This window comes from Sphaeramia orbicularis, chromosome 24 (genome assembly GCF_902148855.1).
Source record: "Sphaeramia orbicularis chromosome 24, fSphaOr1.1, whole genome shotgun sequence".
Lineage (NCBI taxonomy): Eukaryota > Metazoa > Chordata > Actinopteri > Kurtiformes > Apogonidae > Sphaeramia > Sphaeramia orbicularis.
In genome coordinates, this window is record NC_043979.1 from 36,352,312 (window position 1) to 36,373,869 (window position 21,558).

Consider the following 21,558-nt stretch of genomic DNA (forward strand, 5'->3'; position numbering starts at 1 on the left):
AGGAAACATTTTAACATGTACAGGAAGCACTAGGTAAGAGAAGGCTGGCAGACTTAACCTTATGGCACTTAGCTGTTTCAATGCTTCTGTTTGCGCAAAATAATGAAGTGTGAAGGTCCATCAATTGCACATGGGTAATGGATAAGGAATGTTAGCATCAGAATTCCTGTGCAAAGCTAAAGATTAGTACCTATACAATTCTCATTAATTACACTGGTTAACATTTACGCATACACAGAAAGAAGCATGTCAACTGGACAGTTTTAGTGTTATTGGTAACATGTTAACTGAAAGCTAAGTCTTTCCAAGTGCACTATGCTGTTTCACTTGAGCACATTTAAAGCTACTTAAACAATTAAGCTATTACAGTGTTTAGATATTGTGTGAGTAATGACTAAATATACATCACTGGTACCAACATCCAGTTGTGGAGAATCCCAGCTCCATAAAGTAAAAGTCCTGTCATGTACTGGTTCTACCGGTTCACTTAAAGGAGTCATATTTTGCTAAACCTACTTTTATTAGTCTTTGGTATATTTAGGACCCTAATAGTTCATAAAGTTTGAATTTGAACCCTCCAGGTGCTGCAAAGCTGTCTTTATATTCATTTTTGCAAAAGTTGAGTGGATTTCTACAAGTTGTTTCAATTCTTGCTTAATTACCTCTGCCAGGAGGTATTGTGATCACTTTGCTTTGTGTGTTTGTTTGTTAGCAAGATAACTCAAAAAGTTATGGACGGATTTGGATGAAAATTTCAGGAAATGTTGATACTTTATGGAGCTGGGATTCTCCACCACTGCCAACATCAGACTTCTTAAAAACAGTCATGGTTTGCAGAAAAAACCTGAGAAAGGCTGGATTAAAGTTATCACAGTGAGCATGGCTAGTTATTGGTTAAGGTCCAGTAATTATAACAGTATTACCTTCATAGCATAATTGCCAAAGTCATATTTTTGGTCAAATTGTGATATCTGCGTAATGTTACTCTCCTAACACTACTTCATTTCGCATCATCACATGCCCTGAAAAAAAATGTGATTTAGGTAATTACGCCATGAGGCTAAGGACATATGATCTCCACACCCTAAATTATACAGTGACAGCATCACGTAAACTTACATTTTAAATTAAATCACGTAGCTTTGTAAACAAGGTTTTTCAGTATCCCTTACATTTAAGATTAAGTGCAATCTGTAGAGCACAATTGCGTCATCTCAGACTCGCTCCACACACAAAGCAATGCCCATCCCTCCTCCGATACAGAGTGACGCCACACCTTTACGTCCTCCAGTCCTCTGAAGGGCATGCAACAGGGTCACCAGCACTCTGCAGCCGGACATGCCGATAGGATGGCCCAATGAAATAGCTCCGCCACTTACATTCACCTGAGAAGTGGACAATAACAGGATCAGTTTTGCGTTTAGGGTTCAATTCTATATAGAAATTTCCTCTGATAGCACAAAGGATGTAAATCTAACACAAAATTGCTGACATTTATAGAAATACTTGCACATATGACTCAGACTTACAATCTGATTTTCTCACATCTGTTGCTGACTGTCCTCTACATGTTATTAGATATTGCACTACTGTCATCTGCTACTGTTTTTTCCATTATGCACCTCCTCACGTCATACCGCTGCTGTATTGCATTACCACTGCTACTGTAAATAGATTTGATTTGTATCTTTTATGCCACTTATTCTTTTTGCCTCTTTTTGAAATAGCATGGCATTTATACTGTACAGTTGTGGAAAAAATTATTAGACCATCAAGTCATCAAAAACAAAGGTTATGCAATCAATTACTAACTCCTGTGTGTATCATGTGACTAAAACAGAAAAGAAAACATGGAATGCCTAAAAGCGCTGTTTTTGTCAGTACAATGCCATAGATATTGATGTAAGAACTGAAGTGATTTTGGTTATTAAGAAAACCATGGAAAATGTCTAGATATCAGCTCTGAAATTAAACTCTTATGAGCTATTTTTGTTGTTATCATTATATTTGTCCAAACAAATGTACCTTTAGTTGTACCAGGCATTAAAATGAATAAGAAACTGAAGAAAACAAGGATGGTGTAATAGTTTTTTCCATAACTGTATATCCTGTTCAACTAGAGGAATTGACAAAAAAAAAAAAAATCTGGAATATCTGAAACGCGTAGCCATTTCTGGTCATAACTACAAAAACAGGATGCCAATTCTCTTGTTTTTAATTACACTTTTCTATATTATTCTCCTGCCTATCAATCTAGTTACTGTGCATTATAGGTCATAACTATTAACCCACTTTGGTTCTCTGTTAAGATGAAAAATAACTAAATAAAAAAAATAAAACTGCACCATGTATTTTGTTAGTGGGACTTACCTTGTCTACATTCAGGCCAAGTTCTCTGACCACAGCAACAGACTGAGCTGCAAATGCTTCGTTGATCTCAAATAAGTCGACCTGATCTAGCTGCCAGCTTGCCTTCTCAACCTAAAAGAAGGCATATATAAATACATATGAGACAATACACAAACTATAGACAATGCAGAAAAAGGCCATTAGGCAGATAAATAACACAGAAAATAGAGCCCATACAAATGACGACTTTTTGAAATACAAGCTCTAAAATTTCCAGATTTAATTAATTATAATATGTAATATGTAAAACAAGACATAATTTACTTCCAAATAAAACACAGAAATTGTTTTCAGAGAGAGATTGGGGGATATAATTTACAAATTTATAAAATACAAATTTTAAAGAAGTTTAATCCAGGATAGTAATGTCGGTGTTTGAAAAGAAGTCTATCTATCTATCTATCTATCTATCTATCTATCTGCAGAAGCAGAGAAAACTGAACTACAACAACTTCCTCTAATAATGTTACAGTTAGCACCCTCTGGTTTCTTACTGCTTTCCTGATGGCTGGTATCGGCCCAGTTCCCATGACGGAGGGTTCAAGACCAGCTTGGGCCCATGATACAATTCTGGCCATGGGTTTCAATCCACGTCTCACAGCATCTGATTGGCTCATTAGGACAACTGCTGCTGCCCCATCATTAATACCTACAATACAATTGAAATAGCAGCATTAAAAAGCATATTCATCTCTATTCTACATTTACAGTGACTGAAATCCCAACAATATAAACCACACTTGTCTGTTGGCAGGCATGAGACTGGCTTGTAAGATAAACACCACTATGGAATAGATAATAAACCAATGAACCTGAGGCATTTCCAGCAGTGACAGTGCCAGTGCCGTCTTTGATGAAGCAGGGTTTGAGTTTGGACATGCTGTCCATGTTGCTGCCATGGCGAGGAAACTCATCCACCTTCACCTCCACTGGACCTGAAAAACAGCAGAAAATATTACAGTAAATGTACAAGAGGGATGAGCCAAGTTAGATAATAAATCTCTGAGGAAGTCCTTGCCTTTCCTGGATGGCACGATGACCGGGACAATCTCTTGATCAAAGTGTCCTGCTTTCTGAGCAGCCTCGGTTTTATTTTGGGACTGAACAGCAAACAGGTCTTGGTCCTCTCGCGTTATACCCCACTGCTTTGCCACATTCTCAGCTAACACAAATACATTTATTATATTTATGACAAAATATCCTTCATAGAGCAGTATAGCCATGTATTTTTTTTTTTTGGCCATCCTTACCTGTGATGCCCATGTGGTAGCCATGAAAGGCATCTGTCAGACCGTCAGCCACCATTGAGTCCTGCAAGGAGGCATCACCCATTTTCACTCCTGCTCTCATTTGTACTGTATGAGGAGCCTGGGACAACAAAGAGGAAGCAAACATGTCAAATGCCAGCCATAGACACTATAGATCTCTGTTCTTGAAAAATACAAAGAGCATGACCTTAGTCCTTCTTTGGAGGTCATATGTAGAACATCCTAAAATATTTTTGTTCACATTCTATGAAATTATGTTATATTATTGGCTATGAATATTAACAATTGCCCATGAAATATTGCAATTACTTTAAAAAAAATTCTCCTCCAGTAAAAAATAATAATAATAATTTAAAAATTTTTGTATTTTTCAGGCCCTAACCTATATTTATTTGTTTCAGAAAAGTCAATACATGGATGTTCACTTTGGAAATGCACACATATTTTTTCAGGCAATGAGTTATATGTAATCATTTGAGTTAAACAAATATTTATAGTTGGAGAGTTCCTACTGCAAATTATCCCTACAGTTTTTTGGATGTCAAGTACACACTTAGATCCAATCCACTGATAAAATATTGATCCTAAGGCTGAATGTGCTAATGATTAAAGTGGACAGGGTTTTTTTTAAATTTATGCTGTGAAATTCTTGTCCCCTACAGAGGATAAAAATATATTGCTATAGCATTTGCACCATGCTTCTAACTAATTCAAAATCCCTTGTGTTCTGGTACCCCCCCCATGTAAATACCTACCCTGCTCATACTCTCCATGCCCCCTGCAACTACCACAGTGGTCTCTCCAGTCTGAATGGATTGAGCTCCCAGACACACAGCCTTCAGCCCGGAGCCACACACCATCTGGCAGCTCCAAGCAGGGACAGAGTATGGGATACCTGCCCCAACACTGGCCTGACGTGCTGGATTTTGTCCCTGACCTCAAGGACAGAGCAGAAGATAATAACGTCAAACAAAGCCTATTTAGAAATACCTTATAAATATACCATCACTGACTGCTACATATATGCAGCCTTATGTCATACATTTCTGAACCTTTACCTGCTGTTAGGACGTGTCCCATGATAACCTCAGAGACCTCTTCTGGCTTTATTTCAGCCCGCTTCAGGATGTCCTTGATCACCACTGAACCCAGGTCATGCAGAGGCACCGTGGACAGAGCACCATTCAAGGACCCTTTGGTAAAAATGGATCAAATAAACATGAAGAGGCTCTCAGATTGATATAGACAATTCAAGTGTATGGAAGGCAGTCTAGAAGATGTGACAGTGAAAGTTCCAATGCTAGTTAGTTTTAGGAGCATCAATGTATTTTTATTTTTTGTCTGTAATGGAAAATTTCCTTTTTCTATTAACCTATAAGCTACTGATCATTATTGTCTACACCACTGAATATGGCATGATATGAACTATGCACAAAGTACCTACTGGCTGATCACCAAGACAATCCCCCAGACTCTGGGGCCCAGAGGGAGTCACAACACAGATAAAACTCAGTCTTTAAAACGGGAGATACACCTTCGTCCACACAGTCCGTCACATACACATCATTTTCTCAGCAACAAATTATTTTTTCTTCTCTTCACCGAAGCAACATGAAGTTTCCACATCTCCACATGACATACAATACTGCAAAAATATTTTCACATTATAAGTAACGACACATTGAAAAAACTGTGTATTGGCTTGTTTAAGTTTATGTGTTGCCTGAATCATCTCAGTTCTGGAAACACTGGTGTGACTGCCTCTTGAACGTATAGAGGTTTTTGGGTTTTTTTGGTTTTTAATTTTTTAATTTTTTTTTTTACTGTGTTTGTATTTATCTTTTTGCTTTTTAATTTGGACCATGAGTCTGTAATAAACTTTTTCTATCTGTCTATCTATCATTATTATTTATAATAACTTAAATATAGGATATCACGCCCACCTTGACCCCGCACTATGCATGTTTTAAGTAGCCAATGGGAGACACCGCCATTCCGTGGCACTATGAGCAGTCAGCCAATCACAGCTCTGGGAATACTCCGGACACATGAGGCGGCCAATCAGAGCTCCGCAAAGCTCTACGTATTTAATGTTAATTGAGTTACAGCCGTCCAAAACACTTTACCAAATTAATTACGACAAATAGCAAATAAAAAACCCGTCTGTGACATAAACATCTTTGACTACATGTACACATTACAGAAAATTATTTTAACACTTAATATGAATTCGTTTATTGCACTATTAGTTTGACCAAAGCACCAACTCAAAACCCGATGAGCAGTAAAGAGACGCTAAAGTAGCTAACAGTATTTAAGCTTTTCTCTTTCCCGGTTAATTGTACAAATAAATGCTGAACTTTACCAATTGGTGTCCGCGCAGCAGAGACGATGACAACAGGCTCGGAGTTCATTTTAATGAAGGCTGGAGTCAGTGATTCAAGGTGCTGCTGCTGCTGTGTCCACGGTGTACTGTTGATACTGAATGTGAGCCTCACAGACCAGGATACATTCACCGGCAAATAGTGGCAAAATGTACAACAGCGCCACCAAGAGCCTCGGAGGTCAAACACTTGTTCATGAAAACGTTGGATAAAGCTCTGACCTAATAAATTGGCACACTACAGTAAATACACCAGCTGAAGTGTGCATTTTTATTTCACTCTATAGATAGCTGCAGCTTGAAAGCAGTATGCATACTTAGGATTATAGATTTAATAAATACAGTAGCTTTAAAAGACTGTTCATTATATTAGAACCTAATTTCTCAAACACTCACTGGGATGGTTAACCTCTGATCACAGTATTTATTGTAGCTGATACTTTATATAGGAGCAGAGTTCTAATGCTAATGTACGGCTGAGCAATAAATGTTTACTTCATAGTATTAAAAATCTTTATTGGTATTTGGTCAGTACATGAAAAGGACTGAAGTCAGAATATGAACATCGCATATAAACTACTCACAATTCAACAGAATCTTCCGAACAGTTTCTTGTTTGTCGATGGAAAAAATTAAAATTGCATTGAAAAAAAATGGCCAACATCTAAAAATGACCTTGAATATTGCGAAGCTACTGTAATTCAGTGATTTTACTGACTGATGAGTTACAACACCAGATGATGCCTGAATTCAGTGTCGAGCTCAAACAAGAACAGCATAGACGTGCTTAGATAAACGGCAGAATGAAACATCCTAGTTTTAAATCATACATCCACTCATGTCAAATCTAACATTAACCCATTCTTAGAATATCCCCATTTAGCAACACAAATGTGACAGAGGCATCACAATAGGCAAGGGAAGAGAGTGAGAACAAAATGTGTTGGACAACAGTGCTGTGTTACAGACTATGCATTTGTTGCCTTGTTTGTATATTGTATAAAAAAGAAAAGACAGTACATGTCAGAGTACATTACAAAACCGCACTATCGCCTGTGTTGGAGTCCAGGCCATTTTGAGCATGCCGTGACCCTGCAGTCCTGGTGCCCTTGGTCACCAGGGCAGCCTTGTCCTCATGGGGGTCGGTGGTGGAGTCTGTGTCATTCGAGTGCTGAGTCAATGAGGTCTCACTGCCTGTTGGAGAGTCCACACTCTCGTACCCTGCGCTCAGCTGGCTCCCAAAACCCACAGGTCCTCCAGCTCTCACAGCACCAGTCTGACTTCCTGAAGCCTCCTCCGAGTGGTTGGACAGTTTGGTCTCACCTTCACCAGGGCTTGAAACCATGGGGGACATGGGAAAGTCTTCCTCCGTGCTGCTGACCTCTCGGTACAGGCTGGGTGTAGTGGTCTCACTCCTCTGGGAAGAGTTGCCATTGCTTGGTCCATTGGAGACCCTCCCGTAGTCTTTGCCCATCGGTTCAGAAGGTGCACTGGCCTGTTCGGGCAGAGTGGATGGTTCAGCAGAGGTAGTCGGTGAAGTCCTGCTGGGTCCAGCCCCAGCCAAAGCCCCCTGAGTTTGGGAGAGCTGCTGGCGGCTTTCCTTTAACTGCTGCTGAAGGACAAGGATGGTGCTCTGCATCCCCTCAACCTCCTCATCAAGCTGGATGATGAAGTCATTCAGTTCTGGGGGGACAAATCAGAAAACAGATCAAACAAAAGTAAAATGTAGAACACATCTTTAAACAAAAGAAAACAGTCTGTGTGATGTGGATGTTGCTCATGTTCTCACGGTCTTGGCTGCTCTTCAGCTCCTCGCTGTACTTCTTCTGCAAGGCCAACTCTGCCTCCAACTGGGCAATGCGTCCCTGGGACAGCTGCCTACCCAACTCCTGGTTTTCCTGAATCAGCATTCGACACTTGGCCATCAGTTTCTTCCCCGTTTGGCTGTAAGGGAAATAAGCCTCACATCACATAGTGAACCAGGAGACAAACATAACAGGCACAGAGATGCCATTTAACTGTTCCAACACCAGTCAACAGCAAACTTTCAAACTTGTCAAATGCTTCTCTAGTTAATCACAAGATTTTCACTTAATCTATCAAAGTTGGACAAAAAAAAGTATGAAACCATTGACAGATCTGCAATATTAAAGTAAAGTTAATTAGGTTAAATTAAAAAGTATAAACCAATGACCATTACTTCCTTTCTGAAAACCAAACTCAGTTGGTCCTTATGTATCATTAATAATCCGTGGGCTTTGCTGTTGCCTAAACCTACCCAAACTCAGATGTATCCACATATTACCATAGAATTGTAGCAACTGTCATTACGATATAGAAACGATGCCAGTAGTACCTTCAAAAGACAACTATACATAAATAGCATTCTGTTACACAACTCCCAAATGTAGATTTGCACTCACACTTCAGCAAGTGCAAAAAGCGATGAAAGGAAAAAAATGAAATCCCTTAAATGTAAGGTAGTATTGCAGTGAGCTGCAAGAAACCTACATTTAAATATTAACAGTAAATCATGAGCCAAAATATTAAAACTCTAATCCATGAGAAAAAATATTAAAGCACATGGCTGAACCAGGTACGTGCAGGTGAGAGAAAAGTGTTTCAACAACAATAAAAAAAAAATATTTAAAGGCTGCTTCTCAACATTACAGATCAATGATGCAACAGTCCAGCATACCTCTTAACATTAGCAGTCATCTACGTAGTCAACAAGTGCTAAACCTTTTTTGAGTGAGTAAATTATTCGGTAACTGTACTTTCTAAAAGCAGAAATCATGACAAAGTGGTGGCTGTTCCTGTCATTCAAAAGCTAATCAAAACCATATTATATCTACTTGTCACAAAAATGCAATTATGCACAGTATCAGTTAAGTACATTTACTGCATTTTTTTCTCAGGAATAATGATAACCATCAACTGTTCTCAAGCACTGAAAAGCATTATGTTTAAGCTCTCCAAATCTTTGTATATCCTACTAATTAAAATATCACTCCTCACATACTTGTGAGAAACCTGAAAGGGTGAATTTGTGTTAAGACACACATAAAAAATAAAAAAGCTGTTTTAAGAACACAATTGCTAAAGATTTGTGCTGCACATAGGAGATTCAAAGTCTAATCTGCTCTTAGTCTAAACGGCTGAGGGAGAGATTGTGAGGTCAATGACAAAAATACACAGAAATACAATAAATACATTCTCATCAACTTATAACATGACTTGTTAAAGACATTTGCATTCACAACTTGAAAACAGGACTCAGTGCACCTACAGCAGTGTGTTTAAACATGTGTTAGAGGAGTTAAGCAAAAAAACTGAACTCATCATAACATTACATATATAATTTTGTAAATGCAATCAAAGCCAATTGTGCTTCTTGGTTCACACACTGCGGTAAGTGTTCGTTTCAGAGAAACAAGAGAAAGAGCAAATGAAATGCCAATAAAACGAAACAAGTCACAAAATAAAACATGTAAATACACTCTACCGTGAGTGGGCCCATGTTCAAAGAAAAAGGCGCCTGGACCCTCGTGCCTGAACCATAGTCCTTTGTGGACGGTGGATCTGACTCCACCCACAGTCTTAGCATCATTTCTAGTGACTCTTCCCCCCCGAAGTCTTAAATTTTAAATCCTAGAACCTTCCTCATGTTACTGCAAAGTATCTAGACTGTCCCAAAAGTCTTTACATTTCTCAGGCAGACTAGCAGGTATGTGTGTGGTGGTAATCCACAGTTAAATGTCTTTATAAATCAAGTTTAGGAAATTGTCTTTGAAATGTTCAATTGATGTTTTAGGCTAGGGATGCTCCCTGCCTGACTCAACCTCCACCTTAACCCCCTATTTAGTATATGAACTGTCTGGTTTGAGCTGCGGGGGCGGGGAGGGCATATCCATGTCGGGAAGTGAGTGACCACCTCTTCAGGAACAGTCCGCACTCCTTCAGGCCCTTGGATGGTGAGGGGATACGAGGGGAGAGCTGAAACACAAGTGTCACCTGACCATACTGTCTTTTCAGTTTATGTTATGTGATATGTAGCTGGCAAAGTGCAAGAGTACAAAAACATGGCGGTTTTGTTTTGCAGTGACTGTCTTTCTGTAAAGTCTGAGTCTCGTGGTGAGTACAGCATTTGTCAGCCTTCCCCCTCACCATTGTTCCTGCATGCCTGCAGTGAGAGTGAGGGTAGGGGGACGTGAGAAAGTCTTGACTTTTTTGGGGGGGTGGGGGTTATTTTGATTGTCTTTACCTATCAGGTGTAAATTTCCAGGCACTCAGTTCATTTTGGGCCTGCTCCAGTTTGTCTTTAGTCTGTTCCAGTTCAGCCTTCATTTTGAGGAAAAACAAGTTGATGGCTGGGTCCACCATAGATGACCGCAATTGGGCTGCACTGGGCTGCTGGACTTGCTTGAGATACTGGATCTGGGTCTGCAGAATAAAGCAAACAGGTGTTAGTCATCAGTTAAGTCTAACAAAATATAAAATCAAGAGTTCATTGGAATTTGTACCAAAGTGTATGCTTGAAAATTGCTAATCAACACCAGAAATAGTTAGTAATAGTTCTATTATTTATAGCATGTGGCATGAAAATAATTCCTGCATGTTGCATTTTCACTTGTGAAATAAGTTATTTTTAACACTACCCTGCTTAAAGTTTTAGAACATTATAATTTCTAAACAGACAGGTAATAAGCTATCAAGAGCAAATGAAATCCATAAAAAGGTGTTAGATGTTGCAAGTTGTCTTCATGGACAAGACAAATGTTTTCTTTGAGGTAGCTCAGGAAAATCTCACAACAAAAACTCACCTGCCAGAGGCAAGATATCAAAATTAAACACCAATTAAAATTTTACACTACAAGCAGTTGTAAATCATATGTCTAGGGACAGAACAACTGAAATATGTCATCACAAGAAGAAAACCTAGATAACCTCTGTGAGGTTAGGAAATTAAGGGAATGCAAATCAAAGTTAGTCTATGGGTTTAAAACTTCTGCTACCCCTTTAACCAACAGTGTTCACTGGCTTCACCTTGGTCGCCCTATAAGAATGGCATGTGCTTCAATAAAGCCAGTAGGTGATCTACTGTGCTGTCAATCTGATAAGAACAAGGATACAGTTACTGAGAAGCTTTACCTTTAGCCTATATTGCTAGACAGCACTAGGCTACAGTGTTTGGCACAGACCTATAACAATGACAATTATATCTTCTATTTATAACATACACCCTACACATTTACTGGTTAGATATTTCTCATTAAAACACAGTGTGCATATTGGTTGGTATTTTGACGCTCTAAATAAGCAGTTTCAGAGTAATTCAGAGGAGCAAGACATCCAGTCTGAATAGTATTTATTACATTCTTATGAGGTAAACAACCCTTGATTATTATTGATTTGAAGTATAACTAAAAGCTACAGCCCCAAAATGGTTGGACTTGTGCAATAATTGCACGTACGTAGTACAACATGCACATTACTGTTAGAGTGTCACTATGCATCAATAACATGACAGCTCCGGGGTACTAAATGTACTAACCATTAAAACAGGGGCACTTGACATGAATATAACTGGTGCATCAGACACTGCTTCTTTGAGATAAACAACCCTCCAGATCCTGTCAAAAGCATGGTAATTAGACGAATAAATACATACTGTGCACTCTTGCATTTCCTGCTCCTTGGTGGCAAGCCGCATGACCAAGATGTTCTCCCTGCGTGCAGATTCCTGCTGCTGCTGTTTGAGCTTCTCTTCCGACTCCTTCAACCCCGTTACATCATTGGCTACGTCAGTCAAGAGAGGATGAAAAGCAAACAACATCAGCTCAAAACCTCTCTCACAAGCAGCAAAACTGCCACATTTATTTACAAAAACAATGCACTAGATTTCAATATATAACAGCAGATGTACTTACAACATAGCTCTGCATATTTTGACTCTAGGACCTGGACATAAGCATCATGCTGTTTCCACCTACGAAGAAAGCAAGTACAAACATTAATTGTAGAACCACAAGAAGACCAGGTTTTTTCCTCAAATGTACTCATTTCCATTTGAGGGATTATATCTACCTTGTGCACAGCTCTTCTCTGGTCAGCGTCTTCATGTCAGATTCACTGAGGCGAACCTGTAAAAAAGAAAACATGTTTTGGTTAGATGATGAGGTCTGATTAAATCGCAAGCAGATGCAAACAGCCTCTTAAGACCCGAATGCACTCACCTTCTTGGGTAGGGGCTCCTCGTTGGTCATTGTGAAACTCTAAAAGCAGATGTGAAATAAACAGGATTATTCAAGCATTGGTGACGCGTGTTAAAAAGACTGAAACATCTTCTGCTAAAGGCGCTACTGCACCCGCTGTTAAACACTGATATGACATATTAACTATGCTAAATGGCTAACGGGACAAACATCGTTAATGTCCAGTTAGAAAAAGGGATACAATGGTGAAGTTAACCAAAAGAATGACCACAATTAGGTTAACATTGCAAGTCAATGAGCGCTATCGAGCCTAATGTTAGCTGGTGTGGCAGCAGCGGCGATGGATAGCACCGAATAGAAAATAAGCTAACAAAGGTTAACTCTCGGCTGCTAGTACCATTTAAGACTCCGCTGGGGCAATCAGTTAAGGATAGTGGAGTGCCCAAGGCCTTATTTATGATAGTCCGAACAGCATGCGATCCTTGGCTCTGTTTTCAGCTTCTTGTTATCACAAAATGGCGGTGAAGGAAACGATTCCCTCCCTTGCGCTCCTTTTCCTGACACTAGCGGGCTCTTGGCTGCAGATAACAGGCCTATAACCGTCAAAAACACTTACCCGACTCGTTTATCTCGGTGCTTCCAGAACCGCACGGCTTCAACAGGTCGTAATTAGGCGAAAGAGGACGGGAGAAAACGCCACAACGTTAAAATTATCTGTGAATCTATGTACTGTAGTCTGGGCGCAGGGTAATCGTCATCTTTCTCACCGAAGGCTGAGCAGAATGGCTCTGGCCGCACCGCACTCGCCTTGCTGCGGAATACAACCACAGACGAGAAAGAAAAGAAGACCTCTCACTCTGCCGAAATGTTAGGAAACTAACACTAGTCTGCTGAAAAGTTATGGATGTGTATGGATCTGTTTTAAAATGATCAATAATGTGACTTTTTTTCTGTGTTGTGTACGTATTGTTTGTTTGTTTGTTTGTTTGTTTGTTTGTTTAAGAGTTAATATTCATGTATCTGTATGTGTCTAAAGTGACATGCAGATTATGACATCAAAACTCATACAAAAAAAATCTCACAGATTAAGATACATGTGTCACAATAGTTGCATAATGTTACGTGTGTGTCTAAATTTGGTATCTTATTTTTAAGCCTATTGTCATGATAAGTTGCTTGTGTAAGTGCTAATGTTCATGTATTTAGAAAAATACAAGAAATCCAACAAATAGAAATAAACAAATATAAGGCCTAATTATTTTTTATTTTACTCCTTCTACAATAGACGATCTTTGGTTAGCTTCTGAAAGGGTAGAGATGGTCATGTGATTACTTTGTGTCAGTTTTCTTAAAGACGCTAATTTCTAAATACACTTATTTATCTTTTACCATAACTCCATATTAGTTATAAGTAAAAATGTTGTCCAGTGCCAAAGTAGGAAAATTTACCATCATTATTTCCATACATGCAAAACCCGGTATGATGCCCTGATGGAAATGAATATTATGTTGTTGCTCATGCTTCAGTTTTTCATAATATAGCATGTACATATGCAGACAGAAAACCAGAGGTAAATATATTATTGTAAAATGAACATAAATTAAAAAAATAAAATAAAAATGCTAATGTACGATGCACTTTCATCAAGAAAATTTACAAAGAAACTCACTGAATATAGGGAGGTGGGGCAAAATAATTACTCTAATATGTCGAAATAATTTCGAAAGTAGTTTGGGGTTTCCATGAAAATTTCATTACACAGAAGACATCTATATTAATGAAAGGGGTATTCTCTTAAACTTCTGTGAGGTGGTTTATTCATGTCTTGCACACCTTGAACATCCCCCCTGGATGTGTATAATGGTACGGTCCATTGCTCTGTCATGTTGAAATTGCACATTTTCAAGGGCAGTTACCAGTGTCTACTCTATCCGGTCTACCCCGTGAGCACTATCATGAACATGCTTTGCAGAGCCGGTCAAATACGGAGGTAAAGTTCATATCAAGTGCCATTACTCTGTCACTGTTTCACCAGAAATGCGGACAGACGACTCGTGTTAGCAGTGCTTGTTCATGAACTTGAGACAGCTGTCATTCTGAGGCTAACAATTAGCTAGCCAGGATGCTAACTTGGTCAGTAGCTCAGCTAGCTTAGGTTAGCCTGTGGCGCACCATACATAGTTTTAATCACTGAGTATCCATGCATCCTCAGACTTAAGTGTAAATTTTAAATTGATTGTTGAATGTAGATATACTCCCTTTTACTAAGCTAGCTTTTGGCTAGGATCTCATTTGGCTCATATCTTACTACTGTAGCTTAGTCTCTAAATTTGGGTTAATTCATGGAAGTTGCTCAGCACAGTTGAAGCTGTTCAAACTTTGATAAACATTTCCCAGGCTATCCCTGGTTAATATTGCACAATTACATCACAGGTGGCTGAGTTAGTATTTATCATGGTTTGTAAACTAAATATTAAATAACTTTTCTGCTACAATTGTACTATCTGTTTTAGAGCCCTCACAAACATGACAATAATCTCGTTTTTATTATTGATAGGTAATTTAGAGTATTCTTTGTTTTCAGGTGTGCAGCAAGCCTCAGCCACACCATTAGCCAGGTAACTGCATCAAGGCAGAAGCACACCCTCCCTGATCTGACCTACGACTATGGTGCCCTGGAGCCTCACATCTGTGCAGAGATAATGCAGCTGCATCACAGCAAGCACCATGCCACATATGTTAACAACCTCAACATTACAGAGGAGAAATATCAGGAGGCACTGGCAAAGGGTACAAACGCAAACTTACAGAAAACAAAGCAACCTGTAATTGCAGATGTAAAAATAGACTTAATAAAACAATGGCAGAGTCATAAGTACATCAAGCTCTAATGTAAAGGACTGCACATTACTAATATTTAATGTGTGATTATGGATTTTTTTGTAAACCCATTTGTATGTATGTGCCACAAGTTTGATTTTCTTCAATTTTGTATCGTAGGAGATGTGACAGCACAGGTTGCCCTCCAGCCTGCATTGAAGTTTAATGGCGGAGGTCATATCAACCACAGTATCTTCTGGACAAACCTCTCTCCAAATGGAGGAGGAGAACCGCAGGGTAAGACCGTAATACACGCAAAATATTCGTATAGTGCAGGGGTGGGCAACTCCAGTCCTCGAGGGCCAGTATCTTGCAGGTTTTAGATATTTCCCTCTTCCAGCACACCTGGAAACCATTACATCGTTATCAGGCTTCTGCAGAGCTTGATGGTGAGTTGATCATTAATTGAACCAGGTGTGCTGGAAGAGGAAAATATCTAAAACATGCAGGATACCGGTCCTCAAGGACTGGAGGTGCCCACCCCTGGTATTGTGCATCGCTCATTTCACCTAAACTGTTTTGTTTATGAGATACAAGCCTTAAGTAATTTTATGAACTAAACATAGATGATTCTGTGGTGGGACTGGATGACCCACTTGAGAGAGTGACCAGTAGTGGATTTTAAAAGTCTAATATCGTAGCAGAAGTTTGGATAAACCAATACCTGCCTTCAAATGTTCAGCTGAACATCTTGGTGAAACTAATAAATTCCAAAATAAGTAAAGGCTATCCAAATGCAGCCACCATACTATTACCAGCACTGTAATATTATTATGTTCATAATATATAAATACAGTTGTTTTAAATGTAGTGCAGAGGCACATTTCAATGCAAATTGTGCAACCAGTGTAAAATGTCCAATATTATTGTGTAATGTAGAAAAAGAAATGTGTAATAATTTTCAATATTGTGGTTTTAATCTATTGCCCTTTTATGCTTTATTGTCTTATATATTTTTGGCTGCTAAGGTGTTTTTATATTTCTTGTGTCTATGCAAAAAAGGCAATGAAACGTAATTTGTTCTGCACTGTATCCATATTGGTAATGTGTTTGAATGACAAACTGAATCTTGAGTTGGTGTAAGGTGAACACACACACTCATCTTTTCCAAATGTTGTAGTTAAAATTAACTAAATACTGAAAGACTGAAATGTAAGTTAAAATCTTGTATTTTCTTAAAATGCGTAAAACTTGCTTTAAAACAGTATCTGTCTATAATTTGTTCTAGGGGAGCTGATGGAGGCCATCAAGCGGGACTTTGGCTCCTTCCAGAAGATGAAGGAGAAGATGTCTGCTGCTACCGTAGCAGTTCAGGGCTCAGGTTGGGGCTGGTTAGGCTACGACAAGGAGAGTGGAAGGCTTCGCATCGCTGCTTGTGCTAATCAGGATCCTCTGCAGGGAACCACAGGTCAGTACTATATCAGTATGTACAGTATTTTATCTTCACACTCAACACAGTCAGTTGAGAGGGATTTTTTTGTCCTGTGTCTCTCAGGTCTCATCCCTCTGCTTGGTATTGATGTTTGGGAGCATGCCTACTATCTTCAGTACAAGAATGTGCGACCAGATTATGTGAAAGCCATCTGGAATGTCATTAACTGGGAAGATGTGACTGAGCGTCTCCAAACAGCCAAGAAGTAAATCAAATCTCTAAAGTATGCACTTGACCATGGAGCAAAAAGTCTTTGCAAATAATTTTCACTTTTACCTTCCGTGAAGTATTTTCAGTAGTGGCATTTATTTGTATTCAGATTTAAAATAATTTAGATGTCCACATGATTTAAATCAGATTAACTTGAATACTTTCCACCATGCTGCAGACACCTTTATTGCCAATTTGCCATCCATGCATGTATGCAGACTGGTAAAAATGTAAAAGTTGTTTGCAAATGCTTTTTATCTTAGGTCTGTTCTCAATTACAGAATATTTTTCAAAGCGCACAACCTTTTATCTAATAAATCAACCCAAAAACACAGAGGGTCAAGCTAACAGCTGTCATGGTACCAGGAATCATATAACCAGAGTGCATATTCCGTGAGCTGTATGTCAGAATATTGTAAGTCACACTAAAGTCAGTCATTGCTGTGATGTTTTTCATGTATAATAATAGTTATAATAAAGTTTCAATTGTATAAGACTGATTGTTGGTGTTTTATTTCTCAGTTCATTTGTGGTTAATACTTTAAGTTCAATTAGCAGATTTTAAAACTAAGGACAGAAACATCTGAGAAGTGTGGTAGGAAAAAATTATCTCAATGACTGCGGCTGGAGGTCACAGATAAAACCTGAAGTTATTTATTGAGTAAACTGGTCACAGTAGTACACATTATTACCATATTTGGAGAGTTGAGTTAGATGTCTGTTCTCCAAATCCACTTCAAATGGTTTTGTTTGGCTGTAATTCTCTGATTTTTATCTAATGAAATTACATGATGGCTATCACAGTTTTCTGCTGCTTTAGATTAAGGGTTTTTGCTTTTCTTCTGAAGCACGGTGCATTGTGTTTTCAGTCCTCTCAAATGCTGTAATACTCAGTTGAAAAGTTGTTTTTACTGAGAATCAGTGCCTTACCTACAAACAACCGAATAAATAACATCTGTATGTCCAGTAGATCACTTGAACATCATCTCACCTCATATTTATGAGGTTAATTTTAATGTCAGTGTTAAATGTGGAAATGTCTTCAGCCACAAGTTGTGCTTGTTTGCATTGCAACCAGAAGGTGGCGGTGTTGTCCAATAATTTGTACTGACGACGTCTTTAAGTTCAGTAATGATGCTCACTTTTTAATATGTAAGAAACTGTCATCGAGTGTATTTAAGGGGTGAATGTATGGTATTGTGAATTCAAAACATTGACCGTCACACATTTTCTACATTTATAGGTGCATGTAATCTGTAATCCTCCTTCCACCTTTACATAGTTTCAAAAAGCCAGTGCTGAACTCTGTGTGTGACTTCCAACATCAATGTGTAGTCAGTTAAGGTGTTTATACAGAAAATTAAATGAAGTGTGTGCGCATCATATACAAATGGCTTCCAGCTGGTTTGTCTCTTGTCATCCAAGCGTCTCTTCTCTTCCTGTCTGTGATTAGGACTGACAGTGGTTCATGTTTCTCAGATCTCTTCCTTTTCCTGGAGGCCGTGTCATGATATATAGAGATGGACCATTTTTCAGTTCAGACACAGTGAAGCACATGGTGACCAGATTCCAGTTTGGGGAATTAAATTAACACCCTTGATTAAAGGATTTGATTAAATTATTTACCAGTGAGATCATTGGCTTCCCGATATTACTTACCTAAGGGAATGGAAATTGAAAACAGTTAGTGTATAAAACCAATGATAATTCTATTGCTTCAAGGATAATGATTTTGAATCAAATTAGATATGGGTCTTATAAAAATCCAAATGCTATTGATACAACAGAAAGCAGCTGCAGCTGAAAGGCAGTGGAGGTGTAGATAAACTGATGACAACTGACTTTAGGCTGTTTTTAGGAAGGATGTCAAAATATTGATGCAGTTTATCAGTACCTCAGCAACAAGTCACACAAAGGCGGATTTTCACTTAGGAGGCAATGCCAACCTCTGAAAAGTCAACTGCCTTTCTAGATGTGGCCTACTTTTGCTCTGTAAAGTTAGAGTGCGCCAGAAATTGTTTCCCTCTTCCTCAACTCATAAAAAAGATGGAACTCAGTCAGGATTGAGTTTCTTTAACCTCTGGATAGGAATAGAGGAAAATATTGAAAAAATGTCTCAGTCACAGAGTTTATTTCTCGGTGTAATCCTTTACTTTTCTGTGTTGTGCTAAATCTTATCTGTATTAACTAAAAACTAACTTAATTAACAAATCCAAAAGTAAAATCTATAGATACAAACAACATTTTGGCTTGTTGATGGAATGCTAAACCAATGGCACCACTGGGAAATAGATGTTTTAGAGAAAAGGTTTTTTGAAGAGAGCTTGGTTCATCTTGGATCAGTTTCTTCCAAACAGTGAATAGAAAAAATGAACTGTTGCTCTTGGTGTGGTTTCTCCTTGTAGACGCACAAGCATGCACTGGCTCTATTTCACATCCTGATTTGCAAGGCATAAGAAGTCAGGATCCATCAGATTCTACTAATTCAAATGTGGACCAGCATTACCACACATTGATATTTTTCTTTTCTTGCATAAGATTGTTAATTTTGTGCCACAATTTGCCAGAGAAATCTGCTGACGGTGTAAGGTCTAAATGGTTGGATGGATAATAGACTGGGAATTGGTGGTCCTGTTGCTCTGCTGCCGTAAGCTCATTTGTTAAAGATCCAAGATTCCAAGAGAATCTAATTTCCAGGCTATCCTGAATGAAGGTTAACCCCATTTCTGACAGCTTTGTCATCACATTTCTAAACTACAGTCTCTCTTCTACTCTGCAAAGCTTTCCCACTTTGTACATTGATGTGAATTGCCTGTGCTGTTTCCCCTACACAGGCTGTCATTGTCCCATTTGGTCTGGAAAGCCGCTTTAAAAAGTGTCAACATTAAGGAGGTAAACCTTTCCAGCAGTCGCCGTCCGTTGTTCCTGGCAGAGAAGGTGACAGAACTAAATTCAGGGCACCCGTTTGGGTTTGTGCCTGAGTCTGAGTGCTTTGGAGAAGGAGCTCTCCACCAGGCTGTTCTGAGCCAGGAACCAAACATTTCAGTGGGTCTGAGGCAGGGTTTTGTGGGAAGCTTTTGGTACCTCAGCATGACAGGGTGATAGATCCATTATGGCTGCTGAAAAATCCAGACAGAAACGCATCCTTAAGGGCTTGAAAGGACTATAGGTGTGTACAGGGTATTTCATCAGCTCTGTGTGACTTTTGTAGTAAACTTTAACATCTCTACACCTGAACTCAGTCTGAGAATAAGTAGGTACTAAAGGAAAGAGAGGAACAGATTGTTTTAGCAAGAGGGCGTGACTGGGTCTGGTTATGTAAGAGTCACTTGCACCAGTGAAACAGAATCTAAAGGCTTGTAGACATCATTTAGGCAGCGGTGTGCAATAAATCACCGCAGGCCTGAGGTCATTTGAGTTTATGTGGGATTGATCCAGGTTTGTCAAATCCACATGGAGATCACTGACTTTTTCTTTAAAAATGAATTGCTTTTCTCGCTGCCAAAGATGGCTCATACAAGGAAACATACAACACTGTCTTTTATGCAAAAATGAACCATAACAACAGAGATTCATACTCATTAAGGTTCACCTCTGAGGCTTTGTATTCGGTTTAAGAGCAGTGATGTTAGAGTAGCCTTTGAAGCTTGAAATGAAAATCTATATAACCCAGACACCTCTTTGTTTGGAAATTATTTCTGTGCCAACATTCATTTTCTCCATCTAGTCTTGGCCAACGTTTCTAAAGCTGCTTTCTCAATTTCTATATTATTCATCTTGGCAATTAAGCCTGTTGGATTTTGATTCAATAATCCCACTGGATTTAATCAAGAGAACGGATAATTTTTTTCTGTCAAAATTTGGCCGTCTTCTCCCGTCATTTAGCGAGAGTCAGCATTCGGCAGATCCTCTTTGGCTGGGTATTCAGGATGTCAGAGGGGAAGAGGCTAAAAAGAAGTGGAGAGAAACTGGAGGATGCCCAAAGACTGAGTATTATAATGCAATAAGGTGCCTTCATGTGTAGCGTGACCTTTTCTGTGTTGGATGGAGTTTTCTTAAAATGATGAGCTGAAAAAAAAAACAAGCTACTCCTCACTGGCTGTATTGAAAACTATATCCCAGTCTCTCTGGGTGGCCTTCCAAGACTTTAAATCCATGCACATGAACGCGTAAAACACATTTTTCCACCATCATCTCCAGGTATTCACAACTGGCACAGGTGGCAGACAGTAGCAGTAGAAGCAGTTTCTCTAGGCTTGAATTCAATGCTGCAATGCAAAAATCCAAATCTTATCAAGTGTATTTTTCTCATTTCTAGTCAAAATATCTCATCACGCTTAAAATAAGACATAATCACCTATAGAGAAACTTTTCAGTGAGATATATGAACTTATTTTTAGACAGTAGATCTTGAAAATCATATTTTAAGAAATCTTACTAAGATGATTTTCACTTGTTCCATTGGCAGATTATTTTTTTTTTGTTTAATTCGAGTTTTTTTTTTGCTTAATTCAAGCAAAAAAAATCTGCCAATGGAACAAATGAAAATCATTTTAGTAAGATTTCTTGAAATATGATTTTCAAGATCTATTGTCTAAAAATATGTTCACATATCTCACTGAAAAGTTACTCTTCGGGTGATTATGTCTTATTTTAAGTGTGATGAGACATTTTGACTAGAAATGAGAAAAATACACTTGGTAAGATTTCGATTTTTTCCAGTGTACAGTATGTCGAGACCAAATCTTTGAAGAAGCAAG

General features: G+C 38.7%; 3 protein-coding genes across 4 annotated transcripts; 1 reads left to right on the forward strand and 2 right to left on the reverse strand.

Annotated features, from left to right (window-relative positions):
* Positions 1–1,011: 1,011 nt before the first annotated feature.
* On the reverse strand, positions 1,012–6,174 carry acat2 (acetyl-CoA acetyltransferase 2). Its single transcript, XM_030129208.1, has 9 exons — positions 6,043–6,174; positions 4,736–4,870; positions 4,433–4,614; positions 3,660–3,777; positions 3,428–3,571; positions 3,222–3,344; positions 2,904–3,058; positions 2,371–2,481; positions 1,012–1,385 (listed from the first exon to the last, which is right to left on the reverse strand). Exons 1-9 carry the CDS (start codon positions 6,089–6,091, stop codon positions 1,215–1,217), a joined length of 1,188 nt encoding a protein of 395 aa, XP_029985068.1. The 5' UTR covers positions 6,092–6,174; the 3' UTR covers positions 1,012–1,214.
* Positions 6,175–6,559: 385 nt separating this feature from the next.
* wtap (WT1 associated protein) lies at positions 6,560–13,093 on the reverse strand. Of its 2 annotated transcripts, none has more exons than XM_030128124.1 (8): positions 12,892–13,093; positions 12,297–12,335; positions 12,148–12,203; positions 11,991–12,049; positions 11,732–11,859; positions 10,325–10,503; positions 7,850–8,004; positions 6,560–7,743 (listed from the first exon to the last, which is right to left on the reverse strand). In XM_030128124.1, the coding sequence occupies exons 2-8, from the start codon at positions 12,324–12,326 to the stop codon at positions 7,094–7,096; spliced, it is 1,257 nt and encodes a 418-aa protein (XP_029983984.1). In that variant the 5' UTR covers positions 12,327–12,335; positions 12,892–13,093; the 3' UTR covers positions 6,560–7,093. The 2 variants fall into 2 exon arrangements, with proteins under 2 accessions (XP_029983984.1, XP_029983983.1); XM_030128123.1 differs by lacking the exon at positions 12,892–13,093 and adding an exon at positions 12,673–12,772.
* Positions 13,094–14,143: 1,050 nt separating this feature from the next.
* On the forward strand, positions 14,144–17,289 carry sod2 (superoxide dismutase 2, mitochondrial). Its single transcript, XM_030128125.1, has 5 exons — positions 14,144–14,266; positions 14,861–15,066; positions 15,277–15,393; positions 16,385–16,564; positions 16,652–17,289. The coding sequence occupies exons 1-5, from the start codon at positions 14,160–14,162 to the stop codon at positions 16,795–16,797; spliced, it is 756 nt and encodes a 251-aa protein (XP_029983985.1). The 5' UTR covers positions 14,144–14,159; the 3' UTR covers positions 16,798–17,289.
* Positions 17,290–21,558: the final 4,269 nt, after the last annotated feature.

Excerpts from the sequence above, each read along its gene's own strand:
- acat2 (XM_030129208.1), bottom strand. The coding sequence starts at position 6,091 with ATGAACTCCGAGCCTGTTGTCATCGTCTCTGCTGCGCGGACACCAATT. Across the intron at positions 3,778-4,432 it reads GCATGGAGAGTATGAGCAGG|GCTCCTCATACAGTACAAAT; the intron begins GTAGGTATTTAC and ends TTGTTGTCCCAG. Across the intron at positions 3,572-3,659 it reads CTACCACATGGGCATCACAG|CTGAGAATGTGGCAAAGCAG; the intron begins GTAAGGATGGCC and ends TATTTGTGTTAG.
- sod2 (XM_030128125.1), top strand. The coding sequence starts at position 14,160 with ATGTTGAAATTGCACATTTTCAAGGGCAGTTACCAGTGTCTACTCTAT. Across the intron at positions 15,394-16,384 it reads TGGAGGAGGAGAACCGCAGG|GGGAGCTGATGGAGGCCATC; the intron begins GTAAGACCGTAA and ends AATTTGTTCTAG. Across the intron at positions 16,565-16,651 it reads TCCTCTGCAGGGAACCACAG|GTCTCATCCCTCTGCTTGGT; the intron begins GTCAGTACTATA and ends TGTGTCTCTCAG.
- wtap (XM_030128123.1), bottom strand. Across the intron at positions 12,050-12,147 it reads AGAGAAGAGCTGTGCACAAG|GTGGAAACAGCATGATGCTT; the intron begins GTAGATATAATC and ends CTTTCTTCGTAG. Across the intron at positions 7,744-7,849 it reads GCTGAAGAGCAGCCAAGACC|AACTGAATGACTTCATCATC; the intron begins GTGAGAACATGA and ends TTGTCCCCCCAG.